The sequence below is a fragment of the Physeter macrocephalus genome, chromosome 4 (genome assembly GCF_002837175.3).
Source record: "Physeter macrocephalus isolate SW-GA chromosome 4, ASM283717v5, whole genome shotgun sequence".
Lineage (NCBI taxonomy): Eukaryota > Metazoa > Chordata > Mammalia > Artiodactyla > Physeteridae > Physeter > Physeter macrocephalus.
In genome coordinates, this window is record NC_041217.1 from 132,553,987 (window position 1) to 132,573,392 (window position 19,406).

The 19,406-nt window shown below is 36.6% G+C and overlaps 1 protein-coding gene across 23 annotated transcripts in view; it reads right to left on the reverse strand.

Moving 5' to 3' along the window:
- NFIA (nuclear factor I A) overlaps positions 1 to 19,406 on the reverse strand; it is a 381,629-nt gene that overhangs the window by 345,913 nt on the left and 16,310 nt on the right. Inside the window, exon 3 of one of the 23 annotated variants that reach the window (XM_055084586.1) lies at positions 12,644 to 12,800. The exons of the other annotated variants lie outside the window; for them this stretch is intronic. Within the exon in view, the coding sequence (XP_054940561.1) occupies positions 12,796 to 12,800 (5 nt within the window). The 3' untranslated portion in view covers positions 12,644 to 12,795. Of the gene's footprint in view, positions 1 to 12,643; positions 12,801 to 19,406 lie in introns of those variants that run through there. 23 annotated transcript variants of the gene reach the window in all.

Here is a 19,406-nt window from a genome sequence, read left to right on the forward strand (position 1 = left end):
CCGTTGTGGAGCACGGGCTCCGGACGCGCAGGCTCAGCGGCCATGGCTCACGGGCCCAGCCGCTCCGCGGCATGTGGGATCCTCCCAGACCGGGGCACGAACCCGCGTTCCCTGCATCGGCAGGCGGACTCCCAACCACTGCGCCACCAGGGAAGCCCCCCCACCTGGTTCTTTGCACTCGATCATCTCTCTACTTAGAAGCTCAGGTGCCCACGGTCTGATCCTCCACATCCCCATCTAAAGCAGGCCTTCATTTATTCTCTACCACCATGTGTTTCCTTTAGAGATTTATCACATGTGTTTACCCACCCCGAACTGTAAACTCCATGAGAGCAGGGTTCTATCTGCCTCAGCCATTGGTGCACTCCCAGTACCTAGCACAGTGCCTGGTACACAGTGGGCAGCCAATAGTAGTTAGCTGAAAAGATGAACTACCTAAAACAATACTGATTGAAAACATCATTACATATAGAATTATTTTCTCTAAGCAGATCCCCCGAAGTGATATTACTGATTCTGAATTTCTTTCCCTTTCTTTAATCAGGGCAAGTTTCATAGTTTGTGTCCCATGAGAAAGTGCCTTAGGGACTGGGGTCTACTTTTATCATAAGATCATAGGCAATCTGAGATAAGGGTTATGCCATATGCATTAAGCTCAGAGCCTTATACACAGTAGGTACTCAATAAACATATTTGAGAGCTTTAATACCTAAATGATAAACTGCAGTCTGTCAGGATAATGAATTATTCAGCAATGCTTATTAGCGAAGAATATTAGACCTCTTAAAACATTCAAGTTAGGGCTTCCATGGTGGCGCAGTGGTTGAGAGTCCGCCTGCCGATGCAGGGGACGCGGGTTCGTGCCCCGGTCTGGGAGGATCCCGCATGCCACGGAGCGGCTGGGCCCGTGAGCCATGGCCGCTGAGCCTGCGCGTCCGGAGCCTGTGCTCCGCAACGGGAGAGGCCACAACAGTGAGAGGTTGCGTACCGCAAAAAAAAAAAAAAAAAACATTCAAGTTATGTCTACCAAATAATATTAAGTAAAACACAAAATTATATATATACACTATATCATTACATAACACAAAAATTATGCCTACCCATGAATCCCTATTTTTTTTTTTTCTGTTCTTAACATTATTGTAGACTTGACAACAGAGGATTAGGATGGAGAGAGGCTAGTCCCTAAATGTAAGACCTTAAACTTTTAGGAGGGAAAAAAAAAATGGTATTAGGGAGAACAAGTGAATCCTGTATCACAACCCAATAATTCATTACTAGCATTCTTTTCTCTGGGGCTCATTCTTCCATCACTATGGAGGGATTTATATCCATAACCTCCATTAACATTAATGGAAGGTATCCACATAATTTCACCAGAAGTCTACTAGAGAATCAGGCCTGCAAGAGAAAACGTTTTCATTTATTAACTTTATAAAGAATTCCTAATATAACAAAAATAGCGGTGCCTCTGTGAACAGTTAAACTAACTCTGCTATATTCATAGAAAATCCAGTTCCTAAAGCTATATGCCTCTAACACCTTCCACCCCGCTCCACTCTAAACAAAAGACTATCCTTTGCTACTCTACAGTAATTCCAAAAGCAAACAGTATTTTTAAAGTATTTCTTGTATGAAATGTAAAACCTTATGCACAGCAAAGGAAAACATAAACAAGACGAAAAGACAACCTTCAGAATGGGAGAAAATACTTGCAAATGAAGCAACTGACAAAGGATTAATCTCCAAAATTTACAAGCAGCTCATGCAACTCAATATTAAAAAAACAAACAACCCAATACAAAAATGGGCAGAAGACCTAAACAGACATTTCTCCAAAGAAGATATACAGATTGCCAAAGAAGATGTGGCACATGTATACAATGCAATATTACTCAGCCATAAAAAGAAATGAAATTGAGTTATCTGTAGTGAGGTGGATGGACCTAGAATCTGTCATACAGAGTGAAGTAAGTCAGAAAGAGAAAAACAAATACCGTACACTAACACGTATATATGGAATCTAAAAAAAAAAAAAGTGGTTCTGAAGAACCTAGGAGCAGGACAGGAATAAAGATGTAGACGTAGAGAATGGACTTGAGGACACGGGGAGTGGGAAGGGTAAGCTGGGATGAAGTGAGAGAGTGGCATGGACATATATACACTTTCAAATGTAAAACAGATAGCTAGTGGGAAGCAGCCGCATAGCACAGGGAGATCAGCTCGGTGCTTTGTGACCACCTAGAGGGGTGGGATAGGGAGGGTGGGAGGGAGACGCAAGAGGGAGGGGCTATGGGGATATATGTATATGTATAGCTGATTCACTTTGTTATACAGCAGAAACTAACACAACAATGTAAAGCAATTATACTCCAATAAAGATGTTAAAAAATATAATAAAGTATTTCTTGTCATTTAAAAAAAGCATATTTTAAAATGGAATGTTCTAACAAAATACATTCACATATTCAGGAAATAAGGAATTTACAAGCCAACACAAGGTCATTATTTAATTTTTAATTAGGTTTCACCTAACAATGGAAAACTAAGTCTTCCTTCATCCATTTAACAAAATGTTCATTTAGAATACTCCATGGCTTAGAAAGCTTCCGAACAGATGTCTAAAATGAGAATTCAAGACTCAGGAAAATACGAAACTCACTTTACTCTGTTCTCAAGTGATCTGATAAACAAACAGCCTCACCCACAGCAGTCATGGTTGATAATTTATTTCTAGAGTCTGATGACTACATGGCAATTCACTTTGCTGATGAAACATTCTTTATTTGGGTGGGAAGCACACAGATACCAACTTAACGCATGTCATTCCCCCAAGATAACAGACCATAGAGAAGATGCATGCCAGGCAAGTACTGCATCAAAAAACCACTTTTCACCTATCAGAAGATGCCTTAACAACTGACAGTGTTCATCAAATTCACAAAACCTCATTCTTGCTAGGCAAAGTTCCAACGTCGACTTTTCTTCTTCATGGAAGTCACCTAAACTTTCTAATATCCATGTTTTCTTCATATTTGCAGTTACCAAAACTCCTTAACTTTGCAAATATTTGCAGACGCACTGGCAATGGTAGATATGTACTGTGAAGTTATTTTAATTAACTCAGGGTCTCACTTTCACTGTATACAAAACTTCCTCAAATCCAAAAGACAATTCTACTGATAAGTGAAGAGTTCTCCAACATTATTTTGGGATCTCTAACTTGGGCCTTGCATTTATACCACTGACCTCTCTTATAACTGGGCAGCCTTGGAAGGAGAGACAATCAGCATCAGACTCTTAGGGGAGGAAAAAAAGGGGACTCCTTAAGGCAAGGGAAAGACAGAGATATGGCAGATATTCCTCAGGTCATGCTTGGAGGGAAGGCAGAACCTGGCTGCAGGTGAAGGAAGGGAAAGAACAGGAAGAACAATGGTCTTCACCATCTTTTTTATAGGTTCAAAATTTTCACACTTGAACCAAACTCTTAACTATGCCAAGGGATAATACCTCAAAGGCACCATGCATGGACCTTCTCCCTCTTTGAGGCAGAGGCAACTGGACAAACTCTTTCCATTCTGTCCAGGAAGAAGTTGGTGAGTTCCTCACGAGCAGCCTCGCTCCACAGCTGGCACAAGGGAAGCGATGGGTGCTTGCTGAATGACTGAGGACAGGAGCGAAGACACCACATACCCTACGCGCCCTGAGCTCCATCTCAATCACCTGCCATTTCCAGAACACGAGCCCCATGCTCCATCCCTTCACTTCCCGTGCCAGCCTTCAAGGCCCTGCTTTAACGCCATCTCCTTCACAGAAGTCTTCCTCATTCTCCTCAACTCAGAATCAATATAAACACACCCTGTTTCATTGCTCTTCACTTCATTATGCTTCACAGATATTGCATGTTTTACAAGTTGAAGGTTTGTGGCCACCCTGCTTGTTAGATGATGGTTAGCATTTTTTTTAGCAATAAAGGATTTTTTAATTAAAATAAGTACATTGTTTTTTAAGACACAATGCTTCTGCATTCTTAACAGACGACAGCATAGTGCAAACATAACTTCTATATGTACTGGGAAACCAAAAAATTCATGTGGCCTGCTTTATTGTGATATTCGCTTTATTTCTGTGGCCTGAGACTGAACCCGCCATATCTCTGAGGTGTGTCTGTGCTGTCCTCTCTCGGGCCATGTGTGTCCTTTGTATTCTACACTTAACATAGCACTCAACATGTTTGCCTCTTTCCCTACCAATCTCTGAGCATCTGGAAGGGAAGGACAGCTTCTCGATTTTCTCTACTATTCTTCTATCAACATACACCACGTTACCTTATTTCTAGTAAATGATTAATATATATTTGTTGAATGCTTAAGATGAGTACTTCTACCAATGCCAATGCATTCTACCCTCCTGTCGGAATATAATACCCTATTTTCTCCCGATTACATTAAAATACCCAAAATGTGGTGTCTGAGGTCAAATCTCTTCTAGTCTCTTGAAGGCACTCTGAGATTACATACTAAGAACAAGGTAAATATAGAAAAGTGACAAGAAGAATGATAAAAGTCACCATGTACACACCCACACCATGTCCAACCTTATCAAAGATAAGCCTTTAAAAGATAAGAAGGAAAGTCCAGAACATTCTCCTGAGTAATTCTGACATGCCCTCAACTTCCAAGAAAGATCAAATATTGACAATGAAACCATTTGGCCATACTCCAAGAAACAGAATTTTGTTCTTTTAAAATCAACTTTTAAAAAAATAGATGGGAAAATAATCTGGAAATAATTTTCCTTTGAAAGGAGAATGGAAATAATGTTCATTTTTTCCATACCTATCTTTCTAAACATATAGAGAGAATTAATATTAAAAATAAAAAGAGGACTTCCCTGGTGGCGCAGTGGTTAAGAATCCGCCTGCCAATGCAGGGGACATGGGTTCAAGCCCTAGTCCGTGAAGATGCCACATGCCGCGGAGCAACCAAGCCCGTGCACCACAACTACTGAGCTTGCACTCCAGAGCCCACAAGCCACAACTACTAAGCCCACGTGCCACAACTACTGAAGCCCGCTTGCCTAGAGCCTATGCTCCACAACAAGAGAAGCCACCACAATGAGAAGCCTGCGCGCCACAACGAAGAGTAGCCCCTGCTCACCGCAACTAGAGAAAGCCTGCAGCAACGAAGACCCAACACAGCCAAAAATAAATAAATAAATTTTAAAAATAAATAAAATAATAAAAAGAAATAAAATGTTTTTTTACACAGAAATATATCTTTTTAGTTTTAAGTACCACCCAGAATCAGAAATTATTTATTTTTTCTAAAGCACCCTAGCCATTTCATTTATTTAGTTCATTATACTACTCAGGGAATAGGAAATAAAAACCATTATAATTTATAATTTTGTGCTGGGACAACTACATAAGCTCACTGTCCATAACTTCACTCCATCCTCTTTTTCAAGGCTCCCTGCATTGAGCCTCACGACTAATTTTGCCAAAACACTTCTTAAAACATGTCCCTGTTCAAAAACCCTACTAGATTTTCTATTGCCTAAATCTCTAATTGGGCACTCAGTGCCCTCCCCTAGAGGAACCTCCATTCCAACCAAACTTGTCCACTTACCTGACCTGGAAAAGATCTTGCATATTCCTGCTTCTGCACTTGTACGCATGCCTTTCCCTTGCTCTCCAGGTCTTCTCTCTACTAATTCCTACCATCACCCCTCCTCACCAACTCATTTCCAAACAATCCTTCAATCCACAAGTCAAATTTAATTTTATACAAAAGCCTTCTACAGTGTCTCAATTCTTCACGAATTTTCTTCTACATTTCTACAAAACATGTTCTCATTTGGTATTTATTTATTTACATATCCCCAAGAAGAATGTATGCTTCATACAAGCAAGGACTACATTATATATGTATATATAAGATTACATCCCTCACCAAACCCAGCACAATAGCTCACATGCAGTTGACACTCAATACGTATCTGTAAATTAACTATTTCTAAGATAGCAATTTACAAACTTTACCTTATAAGATCGAATTAAAGAATATATTTAAAGTACCTATAACTAAATTAGGATAAACTGTATATTATAAACAAAATGTTTTCAAGACATACAATTTTAAAGTGCAACTTTCATTCTAATCTTATTCCTGAGCTCATCACATTTTTAGGGCTAGTAAAGCATAGGAAATACTAATTAAGCAGCCTAATTTTTAATTCCTCAACCCAAAATTACTATAAAAATTAACAACAAAAAAATCCTAAACCTTGCTGGTGACATTTTATTTCCATATATGCACAATGTAATTAATGCAGACTCAATGGAAACAATAATTGCATATGAAATAAATGAATGTTAGACCTACAAAGGAGAGTACAGCAGAGTTTTGTGAGTTAGTATGAAAACTTCATTAATCCACTATATGCAAACATGTCCCTAATTTTAAATGAGTCATAGAGAAGAAGAGAGTTTACTGTACTAGGTCACCCCCCAGGAAGCTAACTGCATTTGGATGGCCATTAAAAAATAAGTTTTCCGACTAGAGGTGTGAGCTATCACACATGTAGAAGACCTGGGTAAAAACTACCTTTAACATATCCTTAATCTACAACAATAAAAAGGCAAATACAAGACACTGAAAACACCTGGACAGATCTGAACGAAACCAGCCAAGACTTACAAACTTTAACTGACCATTGATAATCTACAGGGACACTTAAATTCCTAACACACACACACACACACACACACACACACACACACACACACACTCTTCATCATACATCTAACGAGTCATGTAATTCTACACTATTACATATAAATGATACTGTACCTTGATTTTAATCTCGTTATCACTGATTTAGGAACCAGAGTGTACTGGGATTTTTTTTTTTAATTTTCAAAGCATACTAAAAATGAAATATTCTAAAAAGGATAGAGAAATATATTCTTAAACAAATAAAGCATTTATTTTTTAAACGGCACAGCTCAACATACTAAAGCCATACTCAAGCTGCCAGTTTTTAGAGCATGGCTTTTTAAAAAAAAAAAATCTTTCTATTTTGGACAAATAGGATTAAGCTTCTTAGACAATTCTTTGTTGTTTTGACTTCAACAATTTATGCAAATGAGATGTTAATTAGTATAATTGTAACTTAAATTATGCTTGTGTAAACCTCTTCATTGGTAGAAAAGTGTGGGAATCTACACAACTGGTATTTAAAGTAGCTGTACTAACCCCCTTCTGAAAGCCCAGCATAGCAAGATCACTTTCATGTCTTTACAATTTGTTTTTATGAGGTGATAACATTTTTACAAATACCATCATTTTTGGTTTTTTATATTGTAAGTGACAGTCTGACATTTTACAACTGGCTTATTGAAAACAAGAATTGAGCACTCTAGCAGTAACGGACATTAACTGCTGAATAGAGATTCAGATGCTAATGAGGTGAGAGGGGCTCCAGAAAGTTTTGATAAATGCTACACACACTCTAACTAGCTGTGAATGTGGGTTGACAAAGAACATCTACACCAGGGTTCAATAAAATGTAACCCTTTAAATTAATCATACTGGCAGTATTTAATAGAATGCACAACAATCTCCTTTTCTGTTGGCCATAAAGCTGGAGAAATGCAAAGTCTTCACAAATGAATGCTCCCACATTTCCCACTCCACATTGCTACTTTCATTTGAACGTCTACAGCTGTTTCAAAAGTACTTACTGTAAATAGCAAAGTATAAGCAGATTTCAGAGTCTGACTCTTTCACAACAGAGGATATCATTTTTTTTCTCCATTTTTATGCCTACACTGAAACAAAAACTCCTAAGTAAGAAAAAAACATGGAAGATTTGAGTGTCTGGTACAGAACCCAGCACATAGTAGGTTCTCAATAGATGGGATTTGTTGTTATAGGGAAGATCTGGCAGCTTATAAAAAGAAAAACCATCTGGTCATACAGGAAAAAAATCAGAGAATTCTGGAAGTAAGGCCTTCTGTCTTCAAATTCACAAACTTAAAGTAGGCCTTTGTTCTCCAGGGGCTGTTGGGAAACCCATCTTACAGTTTTTGTGAAGAATTCTTACACAGAAGAAAAATTAAAATGTCCTAGTAAGTGAAAATATAATGAGCCTTATTATCACAAATGTCAGAAAACTTCAACCTATTTTATTTAATTTTTGATGCTCACACTAATCAAACTTTTCTATTGATTGCAAACTCATAGAATTCAACAGACTACAGTTCAAGAGATCACCCTTATATTTCTTAAGCAAATGCAGAACATTAACATGTTATTTTTTCTTAAAGTGACAATCCCTAATATCCTCTCTGGTTTTTGCCAATTTCAATCTTGGCAGGAAGTGGAAATCTGTGCACTCAGCAACATTGCAATCTTGCTGGCTGTCAAAATTATGTGTCAGCCAATGCCGGAGTGGTATTCTTGTCATTTCACCATGGTAAGAAACTTATCAGTCTGACATATAAAGCCTCTAAAAGTAGTGATTTATGCCAAAATGTAGATACATTTACCCACCTCCTAAATTTCATTTTATAATTTCCACAATTATTATAACATCCCCTAATTATACATCTCAATTGTAGTTATCATCAAGTTTATAAATCTAGGATGCTTTAAACAATTCAAGGAATAATTATGAGTCAAATAGGTTTAGATCAAAAGACAGCTAAATTTTAAAACACATACATGCGTCTATATTAACATGCTATACATGTTAGTATGCGTGCCTGAGGATACTGCATACTTTTTAAAAAGCCATTTTCTCCCAAAGAGTCTCTGTGTGAACCACACATTTCCAAGTCAACAAACTACTCGTTTCTCAACAGACTGCATAAAAATGATACCTTTACCCTTCAGCGAGCACTGGTTACTCTTTGACCTTTTAAGAGTAAAAACTCACTTAAAAAAAAAAAAGAAAGAGTGAACAAGTAGAGAAGGTCTGCTATGGTTTAGAAATGGCCATTTAGCCAAATTGCATACCTGTGCTGTGTCAGCGTCCTGGCAGAGCCATCTCATTCCACTGGTCTAATGGATGGCAATTGAATTTAATTAACAAAACTCCTTTGACTTAGTTTCATACTGCGCTGAATGTAATGGAATCCTCCCTCTCTCTCTCCTCTCTCTCTCTCTCTTTCTCCCTCCCTCTCTCTCTCTCTCTTTCTTTTGCATTCAACTACAAATGCCCTTAACTGCCATCCACTTTAAGAATATTAAAGGCTATACATTATACTTAAAAGATGTAATACAGTCATCTCCTTCCCCATGACTTCAATTTAGTTACTGAATTATATAACATAAAATAATTAAAAAGATACTTTGATAGTGATACACAGTACAGATTCAATTACCACAATGTATCCATTAAAGGTACTTTTATAGTATGAATAAAATGCAAATCCTCTTTATGGATCAATACCAGAACATAATTCTATTCTTCCTCCGAAAGAAAAAAGGACGTTAACCATTATAAATCTTCACATGAAAATGGAAAAAAGGTATTCCTCTGAAAGTTTTCTGTTAATCTCAATGTATTAAGAATGTTACATTCTCTATTCTACTCATTTTAAAACAGTAGACCTAAATTCCAGCAATATTTGATAATCAGTAAACATAAAACTTCTTTACCATCCTTTTTCATATTTCTCACATTTATTTAAATCCCTGACACTAAATTCAGAGAGACATTCCTATTAATTAAATAATCTTTTCTAAATAAAATCAAGAACACACCAAAAAAAAAAAAAAATGCTCCTAAGGGATTCTGAGTAAATATTACTGCTCTGCCTAACTTTTGCCTGGCTGGGCACTCTGAGACAAGTTCCTATGATTGATTATTGTGTTATCTCTGAATCTTTGACTTTGAACCATAACCTTTTTTGCGAACAATGACAGTTGGGACTTACCATTTGCCATCTGTAGAGATGGAGGGGGGAAAAGGACTTCACATACATTAATCAACCAATTAAGAACAGACTTAAACAAAACACTAAAGCATAATAAACCCCTGACTGCTTAATAGCCTTCTACTTTTAATAGTTGTCTTCCTGCAGTCTGCTCACAAGATTAGGAATAATCTGTTCAAGTCTTAACAAAAATTGCATGAGGAAACAGGGAAAAAGAAAACCTATCCAAATCAGGCATTTTAAATTGTAAAAAATTATCCTTAAGGATTCTATAGTTCAAATTCAAACTTACAAAGCTGATCCACACACCACAGTATCAAAGAATCTCAAGTCAATACAAAATATGGTACTTGTCTTCACTGAAATATCTAGAATGATACGTATATACAAGTTGGTCTATCATTTTGAAATTTTAGATGACTGCATTCTTCAAAACACCACTCACCTAATAACTTATACTACTTCATTTGACAAGAAGTAATTTGCCAGGAGAATTTGAGGTTTCAATTACTGATAACATAGAGCAAACCTAGTAAGAAAAAATGGGCAAAAATGAACAAAACTAGTTAAGGTCTTGCTTGACCTTTCTCTAATTAAAATGTGATAAGCAAATGTAATATTTAAATAGTAAAGCATTAACTCAGTCTTATTCATGAATAAAAAATAAATAGGAAACCAAGGAAAAAGTCAAGGATGCCCACACTCACAGGTTAATTCAACAATGCACTGGAGTACTAGCCTGTGTAGTGAGTAGGGTAAGGAAAATAGAAGCATAATGTTAGAATAGCAGAAATGAAAATGTATGATTATGTACACAGTAAACATAAAATAATTTACAGACAAATTATTGGCTGAAAAATATGTAAATATAGGTATACATAAGATCACTATACAAAAATAAACTGTATTTCTACACTAGAAACACAGAAATATATATATTTTTTAAAAACACAATGTACAAAATCAGCTTCACAAAAATGTCCAAGACCTGGGTGAAAAATATCCAATATATTGAAAGATAAGATGTAAATAAATGGAGAAACATACCATGTTCATAGATGTAGTAAGATTTGACAGTAAAAAGATGCCAATTCCCCTCAAATTCATCTGTAAATTCAATACATTTCTAAACAAAATCCCAACAGGACTTTTCATGAAACTTGACAAGATGATTCCAAAATATATATGAAACAGTGAATGGTCAAGAATAACTAAAAACACTCCTTAAAATAAAGCATAAAGGATTTGCCTTACCAGATATCAAAACTAACTATAAGGGCTTAGCAACTGAAACAACATGCTTTTGACGCAGAGTAGACAAACTGATCACTGGAATAGAACAGAGTCTAGAAACAGGCCCACACAAATATGAAAACTTAATGAATGACAGAGATGGCACTGAAGATCACTTGAGAATAGAGAAACTATTGAATAAACGATATAGTGAAAACTATTATTCATAGAAAAAAAAATGAAATTGGATCCCTACCTCATGCCATACACAAAAATAAATTCCAAGTGGAATACAACCTTAAATGTGAGATGACTATTTAAAGATGTATAAGAAATACCACGTATTTCTATACTCACAGTAAAGAAGGCGATCTTAAACAAGACACAAAAGCACTAACTGTAAAATAAAGGGTTAATAAAATTTATATTAAAATTAAGAATTTCTGTTCATCAAAGATACCTTAAAGAAAACGAAAGACAAGCTACAAACTATGAAAAGATATTTGTAAACATATAACACAAGGAAGAGAATTGAGGATATATGAAGAACTCCTACAAACGAAAAAGATAAGCCACAAAATAGAGAAAATGAGTAAAAGGAATGAGCATTTATTTCACAGAAAAGAAAAGATAGTGGCTCATAGATATACAAAAAAGATACTTAATCTCACTGGCAAACAAATTAGAAATGAAAATTAAGACCACAATGAGGTATCATTTTATAGCCACTAGAAAGGCAAAAAATAAAAATTCGACAATGGCAAGTGTTGGAGAGGATGTACATCAACAGAATCTTTTGTACACTGCTACTATTAGTGAAAGTGTATACAGGTACAACTATTTAATAAAATAACATTATCTTTTTTAAAAGTGTAACATTTACATGCCCTATGATTCAACAATTCTACTTTTAGATGTATACCCTAAAGAAACTCTTACACACATGGTCCAGAAGACATGGTACTGTTCATAAAACTTGCTAATAATAAGAAACTGAAAACACCACATCGATCCATTACAAAATGGCATGTTATATAAGAAGAAACGAAGAAATTCCAATACAGTTAATCTTTGAACAACACAGGGGTAGGGGCACTGACCTCCACACAGCTGAAAATCTGCATAAAACTTTACAGTCAGCCCTCCATGTCCACAGTTCCACATCCTTGGATTCAACCAACCTTGGATCCGGTAGTACTGTAGTATTTATTTATTTTTAAAAATCCACATATAAGTGGACCTGGAGTAGTTCAACCTATGTTATTCAAGGGTCAACTGTACATGTAGTTATATTAGAAACATGATGTTGAGTGAAAATGCAATTTCCAGAAGCACATATGTATGTATGTACATATATATATATACACAATTTTTTAAAAATTTAATAACATGCAAAACTGAACATATATTTAGTACACATATGTGATAAAAAAATTTCTTTTATAGAAGGGGATTGATAAACACAATCCTCATGATAAGGGGGGGAACTTCAGGGGGATATTTTTAGAGAACATGGGAGTAAATACAAGGTATTGGTAATGTACTCTTTTCTTGTGTCGGGTGGTAGGTACATAGGTCTTCACTTCATTATTATGTGTCATAAATCACATGTATTCTCACACTGAAAAATAAAGTGAAAATCAATAAGAAATGTTTATTAAAACAAAAATTTTTCACAATATCCTAGAACCTTTCAGCAACAGGTTTGAAAAGATTTAAAAGAAATATATTTGAACTTCTATTTTGGATTATTTTAATAATGCTTTTTCCTCCAAGAAAATATATGAATAGTCAAATTAGAAAAAAAATCTTCATTCCTTTTTACTTGACTGGTGTAAATAATTTGTATTTTAAATCTAATTTCCGCTTCCCATGCTAAAGCAGAGGATACAGTGATATAGGAGGTTAACTCCAGTATGGACAAATCCAAACAGCAGATAATCCACATTTCTGTTCAACTTAAAATGCATCAGTCAGTCTTTTAACATTCTACTTCATTTCCTGATTATGCCTGGTTTCAAAGAAATTTCTATTCCTGGGAAGGGAAGGGGCTAAGAAAGGATGATGATACAGGTTTGCCGTAAATAGCTAGGCAGTGTCTTTGTGTCTCTCTCTCTCTCTCTCTCTCTCTCTCTCTCACACACACACACACACACACACACACACACACACACGTCATATATCATATTTAAGAAGAAATCAACAAGGTGGGATTTTTGTGGTTTGGCAGACAGGAAATGATAGATGAGTACAAAGCCTCCTTCCAATGATAACATTCAATACCTGGTTATAGATCTGAGTTTCTATAAATAAGCTCCAAAAGAAATTTTTTAGAAACCTGACCGAACATGAGTGGCAGGCAGAACTCAAAGATGAACTGAACTGAACTGGAGGGTTTCCCTATTTCATCACAAGCCCAGTCAGAATTTCACCACAACCATTTTGTAGGTACACAGATACACTATTCTTTAAAAAGGTGTTCTACCTCAAAACGCCTTTCCAGGTGTAGTGAATTAAGAAATTGCAATAGCAACATCTGTCCATCCATACTTTCCCAGAATGAAGGCGATCATCTTCTCTCAGATACAAAAAAATAATCAGAGAATTAAGTAATAATTAAATGAGTTAGAATTTCACTGATAAGCATTATAGTGGCTGATATAAAGTTACTCACTACCAGTCAAGATATCTCTACTCTATGCCATCTAAACATATACTCCTCACCACCTGAGAGGTGTACAAGCAGCCACACAGGAAAAAGAAGATGAACGTTACAAGAAAGGCCATGAAGGCATTGCTATATAGCATCAACTACCTTATGAAATTAGAAAATAACCAATTTTTTCCAAGATGCTGTAATTTCACTAATTAAATATCTCCTTTAGAGATCAATAATACTCTAGGGAATAGAAAACTCAGAGCACTTCTTAATTCAAGTGCTTAATATTAAACATAATTTGAGTATAACTTTAAGGAAGGAAAAGTAGATATATTTACCTCTCCAAAACCTTATTTTTTGTCATTTAAAGATAATTTTTGAGTTACTGTATGAATACAACATCGAACAGATTATTTCTCCTTCCCAAGATTCTTACTTCCCTATAAGCCCTACACTGACCTTGACCTGAATCTTACACTTCAGAAATAAAGTGGAACTGCAGGAACATATATAAGTAAATGCCAGTTTTCTCATTAGTTTAAACATTTATAAGATGTCCCAATCATATGAAGCACACTGGGAAAATCCCATACTTTATATCACTTTACAAAGCGTGGGCTGGTACACTATCCTCTCTGCAACTCTGAGATCCAATTAGAATATAAGGGGAAAAATTACATTCTAGTTTCCATCCCCCACTGGAATATTGCTGGTGATTGCTCACCAAAGAAGACAGCCAGAATTTGGTCCCCTTTAGCAGTCTATGAAAACACAAAAGAAGAATTATTCTCAGTCTCTTTAAAGCAAATTATTTTCATATGATTCTATAAGTTTTTTTTTCATTATTATTAAAATTTTAGTTAAAAAAAAAAGAAAGAAATGTGTATTCTGTCAAAATCCTCCCATTATCCTTTGCTGAAACAAGTAGGAGCTTTTAGATATGAAAACAGGGCCAGGCAGAAACACTTTCTGGGAAAGTCTGCAGTGGAATGGTTTTGATAATGAACATGCCTAGAGAAATAAAATTGTGAATGCTGTATGTGTTGAGGGAAGAAACTCTTATCTTCAGTTGGGTTCTGTTTCCCTTAGAGAGGTTTATGTTACCTACAATCAATAGGTCTCCAATTAAACAAAGAAGATTTACATATGCTGGTGCATTTTGGAGCTAATGAAATTGGTCTAACAGCTTTAATGAGAGTGAAGCATTGGATAGGAGGGGGAAACATATGAGTTCATCACATATAACTGGACCCAGCTCCTTAATTGTGATCTTTACCTTTTCTACCACTACTGCCCTTGGCCTCTCCCAACTTAGGATAAGTAACCATGCCGAAATCTATCCTATTTAGTGAGGATAGACAAACAAACCTGCAAATGCTCACTAGAGATAAGGCTATGATTGACAGACACTTTCCCTGCAGAGCAGGACAGTATGTGATTCAAAACCAAATGTGTGTCCATCCTGAGGAGAGGGTTTACTTTTTAATCAAGCTTGTGCTCTTCACAAATTCAACAGCATGAAATTAAAATCCTTTCTCTCCCCTCTTAGCAGGGTAGTTAGCACATAGTAGGTACTTGATAAATGGCTATTGGTATAAAGATGGATTTCCTCACATATAAGCTGGAGCAATGACTATATTACTCTATCACCCCCAAATCATCTTTTCTAGGTAAACAGTTTGGATAAAAGTCAAGACCAGGATCTCAGATGGAAACACAAATAGCCTATATAATTTTATATAAATGTCCAGCATCACCAAAGCTTTATTTTCAGAATTATAATGATTCACATGTTATAACTTTTAGGTTAACATGAAGCTTTGGATTTTGATGAAAAATCAGAATCAGTTAACATGATAGAGTGAAAAGGGAAAATTATTCTGACCAAAAAAGTTTAGGCTTAAATTCAGTCCTGAAGTGAACACCTAAAAACTGTATTATATGTTACCTAGTTTTAAAATTCACGTTATAAGCTTCTCACATTTTTTGGTTTTGTTCAACCCAGATATATACACATTTATATATACATATATACACACATACTATATATATAAATATATATATATATATATATATATATATATATATATATAGTGTGTGTGGGGGGGTAGAGACTTGGCAAGGAGACAGGTTGCCCCTATATGCTCCATGCACCAAAATTCTCATTTATGTCTTTGCATGTGCTCTCTCCAGTTTCAAGGTTAGTTATGTCCACTGGTTCACTCAATCCAGAAAGGTAATTTAGTCGTGTTAATTATCCCACATTTGTCTCATACACCTTGCCCTTATTTAAACACTGCATTTATTATCTTGATAACAAATAAGAACCTTCAATAACGCACAGCATTGTGAAAGGAGCCTTGTCAGAAGCACAAGTCACCCCATAACACGAAGTTCCTTAAGTCCTGAAATCCCTTCTCAGAGTTCAGCCCCTACCTCCAAAAGTTCAAGAATCTAAGGCTAAGACATCAGAGTTTATTGAAACATCACCCTGGTGGGAATCTGCGATTGGGGATTCATTCCAAATTTAAAGATGAGCAATCCTTTTTCCAGATGTCGGACTTAGTTAGACAATGAGTATCCCCTCAAACAATTTCCCTCTAAATAACCGACTAAAAAACAGAAAACGGTGTTATATTGACTCATAATTATAGACTCATAATTCTACCTGAATATATATAATTTAAAATATATAACATTAATGAAGGTGGTTTATCATTAATGTGTTCAGTTGTATTCGTATTTCGTGAAAAAAACAAAGGAAGACCAAAGAAAACAGAATTAAGGCCAGATGTGTAAAAATACCATGCAGGATTACAAGTGGGTAAAGTGTGGTCAAGGAAGGAGGAAAGAGACAGGGTGATTCTAAAGATTAGTAGTAAAAACAGAGAGATTTTCAAACTTGTTAAACTTTCATTATTTGGAAACAAGACATTCCTAAAGTAAACATCAGATATTGTGAAACTCATCATGTAAATTCTGATATTTGTATCCAAGTGGTTTATTTAATCTGAAGTCGACACGGTTTTCCCTGGAAGAAATGAACTGCTAGCATCCCATGAACCCTATGAAGTTTGCCCCACTTCTCATACTGTCAAACAAAGAAAAATGTCTTGCGTTCCATGATGTCCCCCATGTCACTGTGACTAATCCCCAACCATTTTTATTTACAGCGTTGAGAACGCGTTTCTATGACAATCCCATGCCACTCTCAATGTTACAGACAAATTTTCTGCCTTTTGAAAATAATTACAGAACAAATCATTTGTTCTGCACTCTCTGCAAAGAAAAGCACATATATTAATGGCTGCAGAAACAGATTTCACTTTCAGATTAAACAACAAGCAGATATAACAGAGAACAAAAAATTTCCAATATTTGGGACCACCAGATTGCTGTTGATGCTGTCGCCGTTTGTATTTCACTTATCAGACATGCAGTAGTTCTTCTCCTTTCTATCACCATCTGTACACACTTTCCCAAAGGACCCTCACAGCTGCCCCATTACCACACTAACACACACTAGTACACAGAGGACCCCTTAATACATTATCTGTTTTCTTCTCACAAGAGAAAGAAGGGCAGAGCAGCCTGAGAACTCGGACAACTTAAAATCCACTTCCACGTCAAAGTCTCAAGATTGCTACCTTTCTTCGGAGATGGAGCAAAATAGAGAATTTAAGTGGTTATGCTACTGTGACTTGGCTGTGTTTTAGGAACTACTACCAACTGCCAAATGAAATCACCATAGCTTGCTCTCAAGGCCTTCCCTTCCTTTCTGTTTGTTACTCCCTCATTCTCCTGCTGTTTAGTTTGCCTATAACTGTTTTATACCTCAGCATTACTCAAAGGATGTCCTTAAAAAAAAGTAGAACTTTTTTTTTGTGCACCAGCTTTCTCTAGAGAAGACGTGCTATGGTGAACTATTAAATAATACAAACCACCTGTGCCCTGTTCTGTGTCTGCTTAGGTTTTCTTTCCATTTACGTAGATATTTCTGACATAAGAAAACCAAAAAGTTAACACTTAGTAATATCACCAAATGATAGAATTCCTCAATGTACACCAATTACACAGGAAAAAGGCAGTATCAACAACCGGTTCTGCAAATGTCTAAAACTTCATATGGTCTATTAGTTGGGAGAATCCTAATTTTAAAACATTGAGGGCTTCCCTGGTGGCGCAGTGGTTGAGAGTCCGCCTGCCAATGCAGGGGACACAGGTTCGTGTCCCGGTCCGGGAAGATCTCACATGCCACGGAGTGGCTGGGCCCGTGAGCCATGCCGCTGAGCCTGCGCGTCCAGAGCCTGGGCTCCGCAACGGGAGAGGCCACAACAGTGAGAGGCCCGCGTACCGCAAAAAAAAAAAAAACAAAAAAAAAACATTGAAAGCCTTAAAAATCTTCGTTTCTGAGGAAATTTCATCTAAGATAGCAACAACTCGTCTCCCAGTATTTTCTTCAGTTGTGTATTTTTGGCACCTAACACAGTGCCTAACAGGTAGTGAGGGCTCAAAACATGTTTGGTGAACTGAGTTGCCAAGGACATGGTGGAAACTGTCAATAAAGGTAACCAAAATACATCTTCTATGCCAACACCAACCAAAGAGCATCCACCTTGATGCAAATGATAACAACAGGCCACAACTACTCCTCAACTTATACAAGAATTTTCTATCCCCAGAGCTCCTGGGATGCATAGACTCAGTTTCTTCACCGGCAAAATGAAGGTTTCCTCTAAGTTTCCTTCAAGGTATAAAATTCTGAATCTATTAACAAACCAGGACAAGGTCTAGCTGCTCACCACTTTTTAAACTTTAGAGAAAACAATGGCTTTCAGCACTATAATGTACTCCCAGAGAACAGTTTTAGCCCCATCCATAAATTCCAAGGCAGAGCTTAGGGAGTATGATATACTGAGAAACACTTGAGAGAGAAAAACAGGCCATAAAACAGTCAGACCTACTTATCAGCCCTAACCACTTACTAACCATGTACCATGGACACATTACTCAGCCTCTCTGTTTCTCAGCAGCATAAAGGCAATTATAAAAGCTCCCCTACCAAAAAGGTAAGGTTCATATGAAGAGCTAATAAAATAATGTATAAGAACCAACTTAAATATCATGGAGGTTAACAAGACTAGTCTGGGGTCTGACAGATCTGGCTTTCATCCTGGCTCTGCCACTACCATTCGCGTGACCTTGAGTGAGCTACGAGCACTCTCTGAACCTCTGTTTCCTGAATAACAGGAGTGAACCACAACAAAAGCCATCTAACCAACTCCACTCGCCCCTACCACCCAACATGAAAAATTCTCCAAAACTTGGAGAAGTCCAAAAGGGAAACAAAACAGAAACAAAGAAACCCACATAAAACCAAAGAAACCCATATCCACAATTTAGAAAACCAACAAAGCCAATCCTAAAAAATGGCACCCAGCTATGTAAACTCCTTCAAGTGCCCAAAGTATTTAAGAGTCTGTCACAGAATGCTCTAGCACAAAGCAAAACGTACTGTTGCAGCTGCTCTGTTCTCACTTCTTAAAAGGTGTCAGTAATAAAGGGCCA